The sequence below is a fragment of the Babylonia areolata genome, chromosome 20 (genome assembly GCF_041734735.1).
Source record: "Babylonia areolata isolate BAREFJ2019XMU chromosome 20, ASM4173473v1, whole genome shotgun sequence".
NCBI lineage: Eukaryota > Metazoa > Mollusca > Gastropoda > Neogastropoda > Buccinidae > Babylonia > Babylonia areolata.
Genome location: NC_134895.1, coordinates 17,447,711 through 17,465,236, shown reverse-complemented (window position 1 = coordinate 17,465,236; position 17,526 = coordinate 17,447,711). Strand labels below are relative to the sequence as shown.

Sequence of the window (17,526 nt, the reverse complement as noted above, 5' to 3'; positions counted from 1 at the left end):
CTTGTGACTGTTCATCTAAGGCTGAATTCTGTGTGGGTGTTAGTGTCAAGGGCTTGTGACTGTTCATCTAAGGCTGAATTCTGTGTGGGTGTTAGTGTCAAGGGCTTGTGACTGTTCATTTAAGGCTGAATTCTGTTTGGGTGTTAGTGTCAAGGGCTTGTGACTGTTCATTTAAGGCTGAATTCTGTGTGGGTGTTAGTGTCAAGGGTTTGTGACTCTTCATTTAAGGCTGAATTGTGTGTGTGTTAAGGTCAAGGGCTTGTGGCTGTTCATTCAAGGCTGAATTCTGTGTGGGTGTTGGTGTCAAGGACTTGTTTGTTCATTCAAGGCTGAATTCTGTGTGGGTGTTGGTGTCAAGGGCTTGTGACTGTTCACTTAAGGCTGAATTCTGTGTGGGTGTTAGTGTCAAGGGCTTGTGATTGTTCACTTAAGACTGAATTCTGTGCGGGTGTTAGTGTCAAGGGCTTGTGACTGTTCATTTAAGGCTGAATTCTGCGTGGGTGTTAGTGTCAAGGGCTTGTGGCTGTTCATTCAAGGCTGAATTCTGTGCAGGTGTTTAGGTCAAGTACTTGTGTTTGTTCACTTGAGGCTGAATTCTGTGTGGGTGTTGGTGTCAAGGACTTGTGACTGTTCACTTGAGGCTGAATTCCATGTTGGTGTTGATGTCAAGGGCTTTTTGCTCTTCAAGGCTGAATTTTGGAGTGTTTAGGTCAAGTACTTGTGTTTGTTCAAGGCTGAATTCTTTGTGGGTGTTGGTGTCAAGGGCTTGTGGCGGTTCATTTAAGGCTGAATTCTGTGCCGGTGTTTCGGTCAAGTACTTTTTTCATTCAAGGCTGAATTCTTTGTGGGTGTTATTGTCAAGGGCTTGCAGCTGCTCATTTAAGACTGAATTCTGTGGGGGTGTTGGTGTCAAGGACTTGTGGCTGCTCATTTATTAGGCTGAATTCTGTGGGGGTGTTGGTGTCAAGGACTTGTGGCTGCTCATTTGTTAGGCTGAATTCTGTGTGGGTGTTGGTGTCAAGAACTTGTTTGTTCATTTAAGGCTGAATTTGTGGGTGTTGGTGTCAAGGACTTGTGTTTGTTCATTTAAGGCTGAATTTGTGGGCGTTAAGTGTCAAGGGCTTGTGGCTGTTCATTCAAGGCTGAATTCTGTCGGGTGTTAGTGTTAAGGGCTTGTGGCTCTTCATTCTAGGTTGAATTCTGTACAGGTGTTCGTGTCGTGGCTGTTCATTTAAGACTAATTCTGTGTGGGTGTTAGTGTCAAGGGCTCAGGTCAATCTGAGGGTGAATCCTGGCTGTTCATCCAAGTGGAAAGTCCTGGTTGTCTGTAGGGGTGCAGGGGGTAATTTGAAAAATGTCACCGTACTTGTTCATTTCAGCTGCAGACAGGATTGCAAAGACTTGCCAAGTGGAATAGAAATTCAAATGGTACACAATATACCCTTTGGAACCAGCTTGACAGCTTGCATTTTGCAGACAACTTTACAGTTCGATCACAGTCACCAGCAGTTGCTCCTCCGATAGGTGGCCTCAAAATGAAAAATGAATTCTTCATCCACTGCTGGTACTGGACAAAAGCCAGGGCATTTGTGGTTTGGGAAGAACTGCATGATACAGTTTAAAAAAAAGAAGAAAAAAAAGAGGCAGTACATGAATTGTGAGGTGGGAACAGGGCACCTCATGATTGTATCAAGTTTGCTGCAAGTTGTTTTTTTTTTAGCCCCCATCAAATTATCAATGCTAACATGGATATCAGCACCAGCATTTTAAATAAACATATAATTTTCCCAATAACTTGAAATAATGTCTACTGGTGACTCAGAGCGGATCTGAAATGTTTTCAAACTTTATGAAATCAAAAAGAAATTTCAAAAATAATAGCTGCTGACAAGAAGACTAAAGAGATTCAACAGCAAGTATTAGTTCAGTACATCCTGCTATGAACCAGGGACAGGAACATATTTTTTCTCATGCCTGTAATTTCACTCATGCCTCCCATTGAAAACAAAGAAAAGCTGACACACAGCAGATGGCCTAAGTGGTCGGCGAGGCTCTAAGCACCATAATTTGATTTGATTTGACACACAGCAGCAGCACCCCCCCCAACCCTCCCAAAAAAAGAAAAAAAAATCAGATCACTTGTTTGTGGAATACTGGGTTTAGGAAAAGTATCAAAAACTGATTCTGCTTCAACCCATGTTCTTGTTTGCACACACATATACACACACACACTGCAGTTTCAACACAACCCACCATCTCTCTCTCTCTCTTTTTTTTCTTCTTGAAATGAACATTGGGCAACCAAACATGTTTTTAGTAGTAACATTCACTGCAGCTTTAATTCCACGCAATCAAAGTAATGCACAGACATACATGTAATGTCAACCAACATACCTGAGCATTTCAGCTGTCTAAAGCTAAAACAGTAAAAAAAAAAAAAAAAAAAAAAAAAAAAAAAAAAAAAAAAAAAAAAAAAATCAAAAACATCACACACACACAAGAAACACATATACACAGATCTTAAACAATCAGCAAATACATGTGCTAACTACTTTTGCTTCTTTCTTGAACTTCATCCACATGCAAATTACATATTCTCTCTGTACCCTTCGACACATTTCCCACATAAACACACACACACAATTACATGTTCTCTCTCTACCCCATTACAAAAACGATTTCTCATATAAACCGATGGATGCTTTCATATTGCATCAGGATCTGGCTGTATCAAAACTAATCTTTATTTATTTTTTAGTGACAAGTCTACTGATATTCATTTCATTCCCAATGTTTCTTTCCTTTTGTACTTTCATGTACACCATGTTCTGGTGCAAATTTTTTCATCAGGATTCATTCTCATGACGCACCAGCTTTCTACTGTATCAGTGTAAACCAAGGGTTTAAGATGAAGATCAGTGTCCCTCCGTCACAATGTTTTCAGCGTTATCATGCAATTTTTTTTTTTTTTTTTGGTCAACAGTACATGCACAGAATACAGAAACAAACAGTAACACCATGTGTATTTTTGTGTTAATTTTTGTTTTCATTGAACATGATAACAAAGCATCTTTAAGAGTGGCCTTCGCAATACCCTCTCTCTCTACTGCTTTTGTTAATGTGGAATCAGAAGTAGTGACACCAAAGCGGAAGACTCCTCAGTAACATTTTTCAGTATGTGTTAATAAGGTTCCTTCCTGCAGGTGTGACCAATCAAAATTCCATGCTGCTTTTCAGACCTATTCCAAACCAGACTGCATATTTCCCATGCCAAACACAAAAGCCAAACAATTTGTTTACAACACCACTGACAAAAAGATTGACAGATATCCTGGTATCATTTTCCTCACTTTTTGTTTCCGTGTGTGTGTGTGTGTGTGTTTTGAATGGAACTGGTCATGGTTTATCATTAGAATTCCAACATTTTTCCAGACACTGAAGGAGAAAACATATCTTCTTAAGACTTTATCAGCCCTGGAAATGGTCAGGTATTTTTTCCCACCAAGACTTCCATGACTGTACGAACACTGTGCGAAAATAGAAGACTCCCTAGTTTCATCTTTCAGTGTGTGTCAAGCTCCCCCTGCATGTCAGTGTGCCACTGGATGGAACACACATTGCATTCATGTTACTGTGTGCCCTGAACAGTATATGCTACCAGCAAAATAAAGTGCATGATGGTGTGCTCCTTTGCAAAATATTTTTCTACCAGTGAATATTAATCTTTTTTTGCATGTATATATGTAAAAAAAAAAAAAAAAAAAAAACCACAAAAAAATCCCAACCCATTGACAATGACATTTGAAGTAGAACTTTTGTCTGAATATCTAATTATTTGATTTTTCAAGGACATGAGCTTATTGACAGGAACACTGTACAAATTGTCGGCAATGCATTTTTCAATGCAAGATTAGAGCTTGTAATTTGTATATGATGTGATGTTTGTTGTTAATTTTAAGTTTTGGTTCAATCAGTTTTGAAAGATCAAATGTAATGTTAAAATGAACTTTTGATTCAGCTCACAATTGTATTAAACTTACTTTTGGTTCATCAACATAACTAATGCTAAAAACAGATCACAGTACTGTGAATATTCCTTAAATGTTTATGTGCCCAAACATTATGCTTTGTCAATACTCATGGTTAGGCTGGCAGAAGCCTTGATTTTTTTTTCTCTTTGTTTTTGTCTATGCATCTGATTGATGTTCCAGAACAAGAAGTGTTTCTGCTCTATACAGGCTTGCCAAACCCTGAAGACATACTGGTGGCATTTTGCATGGAGTACCAGTGGCAAATAATCTGTGACTGTCACATCATCATTGTAAACACTATACAAAAACAAAACAAAAAAAAGCAACTATCTGTGTTCTGTTACACCTCATCAAATGTTAACTCACTGGGGATGGATAGTTTTCTCCCTTGCTTTTCCCTACAGACAGCCCATTTGTTAGGGTTAGGGAAAAAAATAACAAAAAATACAAAACATATAAAGTACCTGAATAAAACTTGCTGTACTTAACCCCTCTCCTTTCATCGTATGTACGCCCACCTCCCTCCCTCTTCACTGCCCTCTGAAGCTGAGTCATTGTCAGTACTTTCTTGCTGGTAGTTTTCTTCACTACAGATACTTTAATCAACGTCTTCATCATCCTCATCGATGTCAGAACCTTCATTTTGAAGCATTTCAATCACTTCAGCAGCAGTAAAAACTGCTGTTGTTATCTATTTTGCTCCAAAAATTTCCACTTGTTTCGCCTGTGATGCCATTTTCGATACGTATGCAGATTAGCTTGTCATGTGGTGCACCAGAGTCAATTGCTCGCAGACACTTGTATTAATACGGAATCTATGAAACTTTCCATTTGACCCTTGACAATTTCACAATGCTCCGTGTAGCTGCAATTGTTATGCTACCTCACGAGGAAAGTGTGGAAAGTTTTTTTCATTGTTGAAACCGCTATTGCGTTCCGTTGTCCGGAACTGCACCTTACATCAGGAATGCAATAGCGTTCCAACATACGGAGTGAGTTAAAAGAACAGAAGATGCACCTTACATAAATCAATATATAACTGGGAATCAGGTTGTCTACTTATAAAAAAGGACTTAAAATAATAAATTGTTATTTCTTCAATGTTTATATTGTTTCATTATTTTCTGACTGTCAACATTGGTTCATTAAGTGTGTGTGTTAGCTTGTTCGCAAGTTGAATTTTATGTACAATTTCTTTCTCTTGTAAAATAGGATGCTCATATTCACAACCCCTACACACGGGGACTTCAACCTTTAAAAACAATTTTAAATACTGGAGCACCACAAAGAAAAATATAATAACACTAAAACACCCTTTGATTATCACCCCCTTTTTTCCCCCCCAGTTTACTGGAGAGACAAGTTTTCTCAGTGGAACAATAGTAACACGGTTTGCGAAAAACAGCGAAGCGTATTGTTAACCACTGCTTAAACAGTATCCTGATAACTTCAGATTCAAGAGGGTGTCAAAGCATGCAGATGATCCACACGTTATCTGTAACTTGTCAACATCCTGACAAATAACAGATACTATGCATATTCAGACCCAGTGATAAATGTTTCACACAACTGCAGATGAACTCATGATCCAGCCAGACCTACAACGCGCCATGAATGTCACGTTACTCGTCTTGCTTCCCGATATCCTGCATACCTGCCATGTGGATGTCTGTTGTCATCCAGTGGTGCTGTCAACATGGTCCTATCTATTATCCATCTAATAATGCATGGGGTGGTTTTGACTATTTTTGTTTTCAATGGAAATTTTTGCATGCTGTGTACTTTACTAGCAAAAGTATATGCTAGTCTTGCATGTGACAGATTATATGAAAAGCTAGTGACTTTAATTTGTAAACCATATTCCTCTTATCAATATGCAACAAAATGTTTGGCGAAAAAATATTTAGCGTTTGTTCATTAGGGTGGAGCAAAGCCGGACTGTTCCTTACAACAGATTAAGTACAGTAAAATTATCTACTCATTTTAAAAGATTCAGCATTATAATTGTTACTATAGTAAATATGTTGTTTCATCAAGATAAATGGGCTTGTCCAATCTGTTAAAAGCTGATGTTGCTTCAAGAAGAGTCAAGGGCTATAAATCAATCAAAAGTTGATGATCAATCACTTTTCTTAATTGAAAGTATTAATACTCAAATCATACTGACATTTAGCAACCCACTTCTTGCTACATGCTTGTAGGGAAATTTGGTGTAAACCCAATCAATTCATCTTTTGAGCTGAAAATCAACAGCAAATTCTCTGACAAAACGAGTTCAATTTGTACTGCTACAGACAAGGTTCAAAGAAAGTTGTTTTTAGTGATTTGCTATTATCATGAGATACCAGTTCCTACCCTCGATCAAAGCAGTGTGCGTCTCTGTGAGTGTGGATGTGATGTATGCATGACAGAATGAGTGACTGTGCATGTGTGGTGGTAGTTACATGCATGGAACTTGTCTATTTTGGGTTTTTAACATCATGTTCATTTTGTATAGCATCAAATAATTCCCAGCCTTGAAACTGTCCCCATACTGATCTGAACAGTAACTTCATGCAAGCAATAATCTCATTTTGTCATCTTCAGAAAGAGACGAAAGTTGTGACCATTTCAATGCAAGACCCCATGCTAAACTTTGGCTGTTCAATTCCTTTTGTTTTATCTTATATCTAATAAAAAAAAATATATATATATATTGTATTTATAAGAAATACAGCACAACTATTTAAACCATCAGCACACTGCATACTTGCCTCAACAGCCAAGACTTGAACTGGGTTACTCACGTTTACTGGTAAAACACCCACACATGTTTGGAAGATTTTTCAACTATTGCATCTCAGTGGTGGGTTGACACACAACACACGAACTTGCTAAAAACTTGATGCAAATCACATCAACTGGCTCCACGAAGTCTGTGAAGTCTCTCTCTGTATTACAGCTACCAGATCTTTGTCATGGTAATTTAACGTCATGATCATGCTTGCAGGCCCCATGACTGAAGGCTGTGTTAGGAGGATTTGCTTTTCAATGACAACACGACGAGAATACAGTCAACAATTAAAAACTCTTCAGTTAAAAAATGAAATAAAATCGCAAACCCTAAATCTCTTCTGCAACCCTAAAAATTTTGCTGTGCCTGATTGCTAAAAAACCCCAAACAAACAACAACAAAAAACCCACCCCGATTTTCATGAGAACAACCCATCCATCAGTTTTTCCTGTGGCTTTCAGAGACCTTCAAATCCAGCTGCTGGAGAGCAATAAATACTGAGTGTGTCCCTCCCCCCAGGCCACCACCACCAGACCACTGGAGCCACACAGCTAGCTACTCCCGCACACGCTGCTCCCAGATGCTGGTGCGGCGCTGGCCTGTGGTGGGGCGGGCAATGGTGGAGATGAGGGTTGTGTTGAGCTGGATCTTGGGCAGCTCCTGCTTGAGGTTCTCAAAGAAGCCCCGGGCGAGCATCCCGATCACGTTGAGCATCTGCAGGCTGGGCATGGAGCCCAGCTCGTGGAAGTAGGTGGGCGGAATGTTGTAGCAGCGGTTCAGCGACAGCTGCTGCACGTGGGCCAGGTGGGTGCAGATGGACGCCACGGCCATGCCCGACAGGCCCAGAGAGTCGCTCAGGTCCAGCTCTACCAAAGACTTGCACCGTGAGCACAGGCGCTCCACATCTGGAAAGAATGGTTTTCTTCTTCTTCTTGCTCTTATACACTTCATTTTACATGTCACACAAACATGTCCCTGTGGGTGTTTTTTTTGGTTGTTTTTTTTTTTAATATCAGAAACACCATGTAACATGTTACATAAACCTGTCCCTGTCAAAAAGCTGAATGCTTCACTGGTTGAAAGAAACATTGTATATCATATGTAATTAAAGTGGCCATTCAAAAATAGCTGCACAAAGGCAATGCAATACTCCATGATCCATAATATTGATCACAGTGGGGGAACAAACCTGCTTACTTTCAAACAGCATGCACACTAACACCAACCATCTTCCAATGCTCCGCCTAAGTCAACTATGTTCAAATACTGTGCTGTTCCAAGTCCAAACTGTTGAACATTCATCCATCACTTCACACTCACATGCACATGTGTTGACACATACATTGATACACAATGCAAAACAGCACTTAATGTTCTTTTTTCTCTCAAGGACTTATCTAAATCCTCTAGAAACAAGAAAAACATGGGGTTTAAACTCTACGCACACAATCACAGATACATTTACATCTGTGTGCACAAGAACACACAAGTATATGTGCACACACTCACCCTCATCAGAGATGACCTCCCGACATCCACTGATATTGAGGTGCAGAATATTTTCTGGAACAGCCCCACACACGTAGGAGACAGTCTTCTGCGCCATGCCAGTCCACGCCAAATTCAGCTGTGTCAGCCTAAAAGTCAATCAGAGTCACAATCATGGAAAGGAACTATAAAACACTCATAACCTGATTTGTAAGATAATCAAAGGATGTTAACCTGATTTGGTAAGATCAAAGAATGTCAAGTATTTCAATAAACATGTTCATGGCAGACACAGTGACAGGTCCAGTCTTTAGATGGAAAAAACAAAGAACAAGTTTCAAATGAATATAAATTCCTGAACACACAGGTGTTTTTTGACTACCATGTTCACACAGGAGAAATTATCTTCACAGTCAAGATGCTCACAAAAACTTCACCAACTGCTTTCAACTGAGTGACATGCATGCATGTTTCAAATGAAGACTGTTCAGCATTTCACTCTTAATAATACTAAAATACTAAAAACTTCATATTTAATATTTTGTGGACAAATGATTTGGACTCACATGAGATCTTCAGTCATATTCATCATTCATGCGACCACCAGCCTCCTGTTGTGATGGGGATGCTGGGTGTGTGTGTTCTCCCAACCACTATCACCTGACTTATGGTCTTTTCCACAAAGCAAAATTGCTTCTTATCTATCACCAGAACCACATCTATTCAGTCACAGGGACCTCTCCTGCTTTCAATACTATCACTACAGAGTGGGTTTGAACAGACTTTCTCTTTCTGGTTGGTGACAACTCATGTTGAATGGATAATTTCCCCCCTTTTATTTCTTGAAGTGATGCAACATGATCAGAACTTTAGGTCATCAATACAAGTTGGCATTTCATCACGACATAAGCCAACCAAAGTGGTTAGTAATTACAACTGGTCGACTGTGTGGTCACCAGATTTCATATCTAAAAAATAGAAGTATGCATGTAGTATTTCAAGCAATAGTTTAAACAACCATATCTCAGTGTTATAAAACTGTACTCAAACTGAACAGTAGACTGCTCTGTAATGTACAAAACCACACACAAAGTAAGAACAGAATGTATGTCTGGCAAAAAAAAAACAAACCACCACCACCACCACCTCCCAACAACCAAATCACAAAGGAATATCTCTGACAGAAAAGGGTGCAGAAATGACATACAGACATCATGAACTTACTTGGAGCAATGAGCGAAGAGTGGCATCAGTCCAGATGAGGTTACTCCCCGACTCATGGCCAGATTCAGTGTATCCAGCTTAGGGTTCTCCGACAACAGGCTGAATACACGCAACACGTTTTTTTGTTGTTGTTTTTTTTAAATATATAAAAACTTAAGAAAGAAAAGACATGCCACACATATAACTCATCAAATCCTTTCTGATATTATCACTTGCAGAACCCATAACAGCTCTATGTTTAAGTCAAATAATGACACCCACCCTGATTTTTAACTGCATTGCTTTGACAGTTTCAGTAAAATGTTAATTGGTTTTAATCAACAAGAGAAAGTGGATAAACATGCCCAGTTCACCCTGAAATTCCTTCCACTATCTGCCCAAAATATAGAGAAGACAGACAATAAAAACAACTCAAACAAGCTAAATAAAAACCTGAGACAGACCGAGCAGCTCTGCAAACTAAGTCAATTTCATTTGCATTAACCAATTATCAATTTAATATGCATCAATAAATTCACTCTGAACATCATTTCACTTATACATAACCACTCCAGTGCCTTTCCTTATTCCAAGCATCTTCAGATCAACTCTTTTGAAACTCTGTTTTAACCTAAAAATCCCATCAGTTGATAACTAGACAGCAAAGTGTTTCAATAACCTAAAATCCCTCCATTCGATAACTAGGCAGCAGAATGTTTTAACCTAAACCGCCATCTCTCCAGCTAAGGGCACTAATAAACTAAATTCCCTCTGGTTAATAACTAGGCAGCAGTTAGTAACTGGGCAGTGGGGTGTTAACCTAAAAATTCCTCCAGTTACAAACTAGCCAGAAGGGTGCTTTAACCTAAAACCTCCATCCCTCCAGCTAATAAACCAGGCAGCGGGGGTGTACTGACTGCAGAATGGTTTCGTTGACCCCCACGTGCTCCAGGCTGACTTTCCTCAGCTGTCGGCAATGGGACAGAATGTCGGCAAGCGCTTTCTCACTAATAGTAGCCATGCTCAGGTCCAGGTACTGCAGGCGACTCGCACTGAACACATACACACACAAAAGACATGTGCAGAAAACTGATGTGACAACTGAAACGCAAACAACAGGAATCAAGGGCACATGACTGACACAATGTGCATATGCTGACGTTTCTTCCCACATCTCACATGATCCACTAAAAAAAACACAAAAAAACTGACACATGAAATTAATGATTTCAATATAAATGTAATGCAAAACAAAAACAAAATGAGTTAAACAAAACAAAACAAACAAGAATAACAAACAAAAATTAGAAAAAAACAAAAAGTACCGAGTGTGAAACAAAACCAAACTGAATTAACCCCCCCCTCCCCCCCAAAAAAAAACAAACAAAAAACAAACAAACAGAAAGCATCTTTAAGTGTAATGGTTGACAGTTTCAGAGTTCTCTCATCAATCCACTGTGTTTAGTTTATGAAAAAGGAACCAAAAATGTAAGATGGTTGCGAGTTTTCAATGCTAATATGACAATGTCACAATAATTTAGTAGCATTTCTGTTAAAAAGAAGCAACTTTTCAAACTGACAGGTTATTCCTATATATATATATATATATATATATAGAGAGAGAGAGAGAGATAGATATATAGATAAAAAAAACTAAGATATATATATATATATTCTGTGAAGAGAACCCATGGCAGGTTAATGATATTTTCTATTTCAAATATGTCACATTCTGTTGCTCAGCTTTCAGCATCCAGTCACATTTTTAACATCATTTTGCATAAATGTGTATCGAGCAAAAAACAGCATGAGTTTTCAATACTGTACAACCATACTACAGGTTTAAATATCTCTCGGCTCATGAAACATATTACTTGTAGGAACTTTACATCTGTCTCTACTATGACTTCCTTCCAATACAACTTCATTTTGTTCACGGAGAAAAAAAAAAATTTCCCATTAACTCAGAAATCCACACCAACATCCAATGCAAACTTACCTTGGCTCTTCACTGAAGCTGTTGTTAAGATTTCCTATCAAATTTCCCTTGATCTGTAAAAGACCAAACCACAATTTAGACACAGGCTTGATTATAGTACTTATTCCTCCTGTCAGTTTTCATGTAATTTAAAAAAAAAATGTACTCAGATTTACCAATCCATGATTTCTTGATTATTGGGCTGGTACTGTAGAATATCTCAGTGTTGGTGGGAGGGGGGGAAGAAAGACAGAGAGAGAGAGAGAGAGAGAGAGAGAGAGGGAGAGAGAGACAGAAGAGACACGGGGAGGGAAGAGACAGAGGGGGGAGGAGAGACAGAGAGAGAGAGAGAGAGAGAGAGAGAGAGGGGGGGAGAGAGGGAGGGAGAAACAGAGCGAAGAAGGGCACACACACACACACACACACACACACAGAGGCATAAACCGATATATGCAAAAACTATTCACTGATAGATCTATACATACAAAGAACTCTGTAACCTTTCCAAACAGTAAAAATGCTGTTTGGGTACAATGCATGTTAGGAAAAAAGCTATTCTCATTCTGTCGTAAAAAAAAAAGAAAAAAGAAAAAGGAAAATACTTAACAGCATACTCACCTTATGGATAAATAACAGATACTGATCACAACACAAAAATGAGCCAAGGAAGAAATCATTTTTTATCTAGGGTCCTCTACAGTATAAATAATAAAACATCTACCATGACATGGTGAACAATGACTCAAAATGACCCCACTAAACCATTAATTTGATTAAACATGTCAAGGAAAAGAAAGAAACAAAGACATACCAAGAAGCAAACAGAAGTTAATGCTGTCAGAAAATTCATCCTTACCTCACTTTTCGCCAATCTCAAATGTGTGGTGCCTCTGTTGAAAAGCAGCCCCACTGTCTTTGAATGCACTTTCCGATGGCCAATGTCCACTCGCCTCCACAACAACTCATCACACCTGTGTCAACGCAAGATGGGCAGATCAACTCTTTAGAACATGTGTCGCTTTCATGACATTTTCGTTTGCATAATAAGCAACTATATGAAGCTGGTTGTGGTTGTTTGCCAATAACTCAATAAGTGATTCTTCTTTATGCAAAAATTTTAATTTAAATTTTTGATGGGAAACTATTGTGACATTTTTTGTTGCATTACCCAGATCTTCCCAACCCAACTTACAAAACCCCAAGGAATCCTGCGAATCTTCTGTCCCAGAACTGTATTGAATCAACTACTACTTGCCAAGCGCAGTCAAGAGAACATGGGGATCATCATCATGAGAGGGTGGTGAAAATGGATTGGACATATGTGAAGGGAGCAAGGTCACATCACCCGGACAGCCCTTCACTGGGCTCCAGAAGGTAGACGCAAGAGAGGAAGGGCAAAGAACACCTGGCGCAGAACAGTTCAAGGAAAACTCCAGACCCTGAAGCATACTAGGGTACCATTTAGACAAGAATGGTGGTTCTTCATTGCTGTCCTGCATGCCAAAGGGCGTAACAGAAAAGGTACTTCTCGGGTTCTCCCCACCCCTAAACACAAATACTAACAGATTGATGTTTGCTTTTCTCTTTTCATGTTTTAACCATACTGTGTTGATCATCTGATGTAAATTTGAAAGAAAAGAAGTCATCAAGACTGTTTATCACATCCATACAACTACCTCCTCATGACTAAGATATTACTGAGTCATTACCCAGTCTTAAATTCTTAGTCAAACACAAAGACTACAGTTTTGTTCAGAATTGTACAGTTACAAAATATCTGTGACACTTACGCAATTCGACTCCACTTTTTGCACACTCTCATGCACCTCACGAGGTTCCGTCGTGTCAGGAAGTAAAATATGTGTAGTATAACTTCATCTGGTACATGTTCAAAGTAATCTGAAAGAAAAGGACAACAATGTCAACAAATTAAGTTAAACATTTTTGAAAACAATCTTACCTTGTAATTAAAGAAAAAAAAAAGAGCAGTAAATGTTCAAACCATGTGAGTATAAACATTTTATTCATAGAAACCTATGCCTTCCTGACAATCAAGTTACCTGACAATCAAAATAAATGAAGTCCAGAATTTGATTCAGAGTCTGATTTTTTCAATTCTTTTACATACAAGATGAAAAAAAACAACTGTTATTTTCAACGAAAGAATTACTAATCATATGCATTGAACATAAAGTATTATTTTGACAGGAACATGTTTACACTGGCCCCTGAACACTTTTATTTTGGTGCTTTCACACCATGGCAAATTTTTATCTATTCTGTCATGACAAACTATGTTCAATAGTCTTCAAACTATTTATAAAAAGAAAAAAGTTATGACAAAAACCTACATCAAACAGAACAAAACATAAGATTCTGAAACACAGTTCAAGTTCATCACTACACAATGCATCCCCCCCACACCGCCTATTTTCAAAAGCTGTGAACAGCAAGAAATAAGTTAATTTACTATTGCTTTGTCCAGGCAAAGTATGCATCAAAAACCCTGCAAATGTCTATAGATGACTTTGCCGCACAATGCCCCACAGCATGACTCACCCGGAACTTCTGGAATGCGAGGGATGTGGCACAGATCATCTTTGCGAGGTGGAGTGAGCAGACCAAAGAAACTGGCCATAGAGTCTTCGTCTGGCATGTTCTGGAAGCAGTTCTCCCGCTGGCGGTTGCCAAGCACACGAGGAGCCTGGAAATCACATCACATGAACTTGAAGTGCATCATTTGTATTTCACAAAAAATAGCTTTCAATCATGTGCATGTCAAATACTTCATATTTTCATATCATCTTGATGAGAGTTTAGAAACATTCAGGCTTAACCCACAAACGTATCCCTCCAGCAGCTGCTTGTGGCATGAGGGATAAAGTATCATGTCCTGAAGACTGTAAAATCAATGCGCCGTTCCTTAGAAACTGAATCAGAGTGCTGTCAGACAGAACATTTAAAATCACATAACAAGAAATGGGCATTCACTGGACAAAAACCTTTCTGATCTCAATACTGATTGCTGATGCTAAGAATAAGATTCTGGGACTTAACTACATCAATCTTTTAAATCGTATTCCAACCACTTTGGACCTGATCATGAAAGCTGGATAGAAGTGCTCCTTAGACAAACAACTGTAAACAATTCAGTTCATTACAATAATTAAAAAAACAACAAAAACACAAGTTTATTTGCCACCTTGTTTATTCTACTTTTGGAGCACTTCTTACTGACTTTCATAGTTGGGCCCAAATAATCATAATGTAATTAGACTGAAGATGTCCTGAAAGTCATGGCTATTCTTTATGTATCCATGCTTATTTTCATGGGAAAAGAATATCATCTGATCCTCATCCTGCACACCTTTCCCTCTCACACTTGTGACCATTTCTCCCTCGTCTATCCCTGTGTCCACTCCATCTCAACAGTTAATTTTCATCACAAACCTTGCCAATTCTAAGACGCAAGCCTACTGTCACCAGCCACACCACTGATGAAGAGCTAACTGCTAAGCTTGAAATGTTTGGAAATAAATGTCCCTTTTTGGGGATCCTATATTCTTCCATTTACAAGGGGTAGTGTTTGTTCGTGTGCGTGTTTTTATATTATATTATTTTTTTTAAGTATTCTGTAGTCATTTTGTTCATAAAAAGAAACAAAAGAAGAAAAACACAAGATCTTAATAATAATGCAACATGTGACTGCCAATAAACTGTAAGCAAAGGAAGAATGGTTAAGACACTCAGCTGCCAATACAGACGGTCATTGAGGGTGTGGGTTCGAATCATGCTCTCACCTTTTCTCCAAGTTCAACTAAAAATCAACTGAGACTGAGATTGAGAGTCTAGTCATTTGGAAGAGATGATAAACAGAGGTCCTGTGAGATCACACACTTGGCGCACTGAAAAAAATCCATGGCAACGAGTGTTGTCCTCTGGCAATGTTCTGTAGAAGAAATCCATTCTGATAGGTACACAAAAATATAAGTGCGCACTCAAAGAAAGCCTGATTAAGTGCATTGGGTTATGATGCTGGTCAGGCATCTGCCGAGATGTGGATTTGTCTGAATGCAGTGACGCCTCCTTGAGAGAAACTGAAAGCAAAATTGAAAAAAAAAAAAAAAAAAAAAAAAAAAATCTGACAAAATCCTCCCAAAACAAAAAGCAACAAATCCAATACAAGTAACAAACACGGCAGTATCCACATTTCTTCACCTCCACTCTGTGTGACTGATGGAGTCAACGTCCACACCGTGTGAACACTACTAACTCTTGAGGGGAAAAATTGTGGATATCACCACAAACACATCAAAAGATTTGAAGAAATTTAATCCTTTTGCCCCTTTTGAGATGTGGAGGATACAATACATACTCAATGAATCACAACTTCAGTCCAATGTCTCCAAAACATGCAAAAACGCACACACCACGCACGCACACACACACGCACTAATGGTAATGATTTGCAACAAATCAAACATACTGACAAGTATGTTTTAGATGTAACAAAAGTTACACACCCTTTCCAAGTTTTATGAATTTACTTAGATTTAAGTTGTGTTCCAGTGATGCTACATACCATTGGGGCAGCAGGAGCAGCTCTTGTCGGCAGCGCTGGGGTCACCAAATACTGTTTATTCCCAGACAGAGTTCTCAAAGGCACAGCTTCGGGCCTGTCATTTGAAGCCTTGCTCACAACCACAGAACCCTTATCTTCTGTTGGCAGAGGAACCACCCCATATTCATCGCTGGTGACGCTGTTGCTGTTCAGGGTCCATGAAGGGCAGGAGGCCAATGGCAGATCATCTGAGCTAGAGACCAGACCTGCCTCCTCCTCAGAGCTATCTGCCAAACGGCACTCCACAACATACCTGGAATGGGAAGGACCTGGTAGGTGCTGGAGTGCATTTGTCCTCTCACTGAAAACAGAGCAAACTTAAGAGTCACCCTGAGGGTGCAGAGAGATTCTGTGGGAGATGAGAAACAAAGAAAAGACAGCACTTATATGTTGAGGGCTCATCAGATGGAACATTTGTACTTGCTTAACACAGTTTCAAACTAGAATAAAATCAGTTAGTTACTTTAACAAATAGTCAAAACAATCATTCAAGTAAACAATTTAAAAGGTACTAATTAGTATTCACCATAGTCACATACATAAAATCAATTGCTGGAACCGGAAAAAGACCCTCACTAAATAATCATCCAATGACTTAGATCAGATATAAGATCACAAGCCCCAATCATTAGGCCTATAAAATATGATGAGTAATTCTGTATTATCTGTAACTATTCACTTGCAACTGTCCGCTTCCACTTCAGCATAAAAAGTACCGAAAGAAAATATATTGACGAAATTTTTGTTGTTGTCAAAACTGCCATTCAGCGGTTCAGTTCAAATTTGTCAATTCATTCCTCGGCACAAAAATAAAACAAAACTTGTGAAATAAAGCCAAAAAGTTCCATCTAAATAGTCAGAAGGAACAGCTGCATAATGCAACACACCCGTGATAAGGTCTGTTCTCCTTCCTAACTTCCTTCGCCCATTTTTTAGAGCCTTTTGCTTTCCCCATGTTCATAATTTGCGCCTCCACAATATCGCCATTCTCACTCGCGGGAGTTCACGATAGGCGCAGAATCGGAAGTAGGCCCGTCCCAAATCGGTATTGGTACAGTTGTCATCTTGGTCCTTGCCTTTGTGTGCGCCGTGCGCAGCTTCAAGCTTTTTATCCCCCACTTGGTCTGCCCCTTGGCCTTCCTTTCTTCTCTCCGGACAGTGACCACAATCAAATGTCGATTATTCTGTCACTATTTGAGGGTTCTGATCTGAAGGGAAAAGCCGAGTGGCAGTATCAGTCGATATCTCGTCATGACTGAGGCCACCGCGGCCGGCCGGATTCTGTTCGTTAGAATAAAACCTCTACGGTGTAAACTGGCAACACTGACGATCACATCTGAATAGCAAACTGAATCATCACTGACTCGGATTGTTTAAGACTGTTGAAGATTGTTTAAGTCAACTAAAGTTGGACGGACTGACTCAGTGGGGT

The 17,526-nt window shown here is 39.1% G+C and overlaps 1 protein-coding gene across 1 annotated transcript; it reads right to left on the bottom strand.

Annotated features, from left to right (window-relative positions):
* Positions 1-2,331: 2,331 nt before the first annotated feature.
* Positions 2,332-17,123, bottom strand: LOC143294780 (S-phase kinase-associated protein 2-like). The gene is made up of 10 exons (XM_076606255.1): positions 16,982-17,123; positions 16,056-16,395; positions 14,033-14,177; positions 13,264-13,372; positions 12,330-12,444; positions 11,495-11,547; positions 10,413-10,547; positions 9,517-9,615; positions 8,314-8,441; positions 2,332-7,709 (listed from the first exon to the last, which is right to left on the bottom strand). The coding sequence occupies exons 1-10, from the start codon at positions 17,053-17,055 to the stop codon at positions 7,360-7,362; spliced, it is 1,548 nt and encodes a 515-aa protein (XP_076462370.1). The 5' UTR covers positions 17,056-17,123; the 3' UTR covers positions 2,332-7,359.
* Between the last annotated feature and the right edge of the window lie 403 nt (positions 17,124-17,526).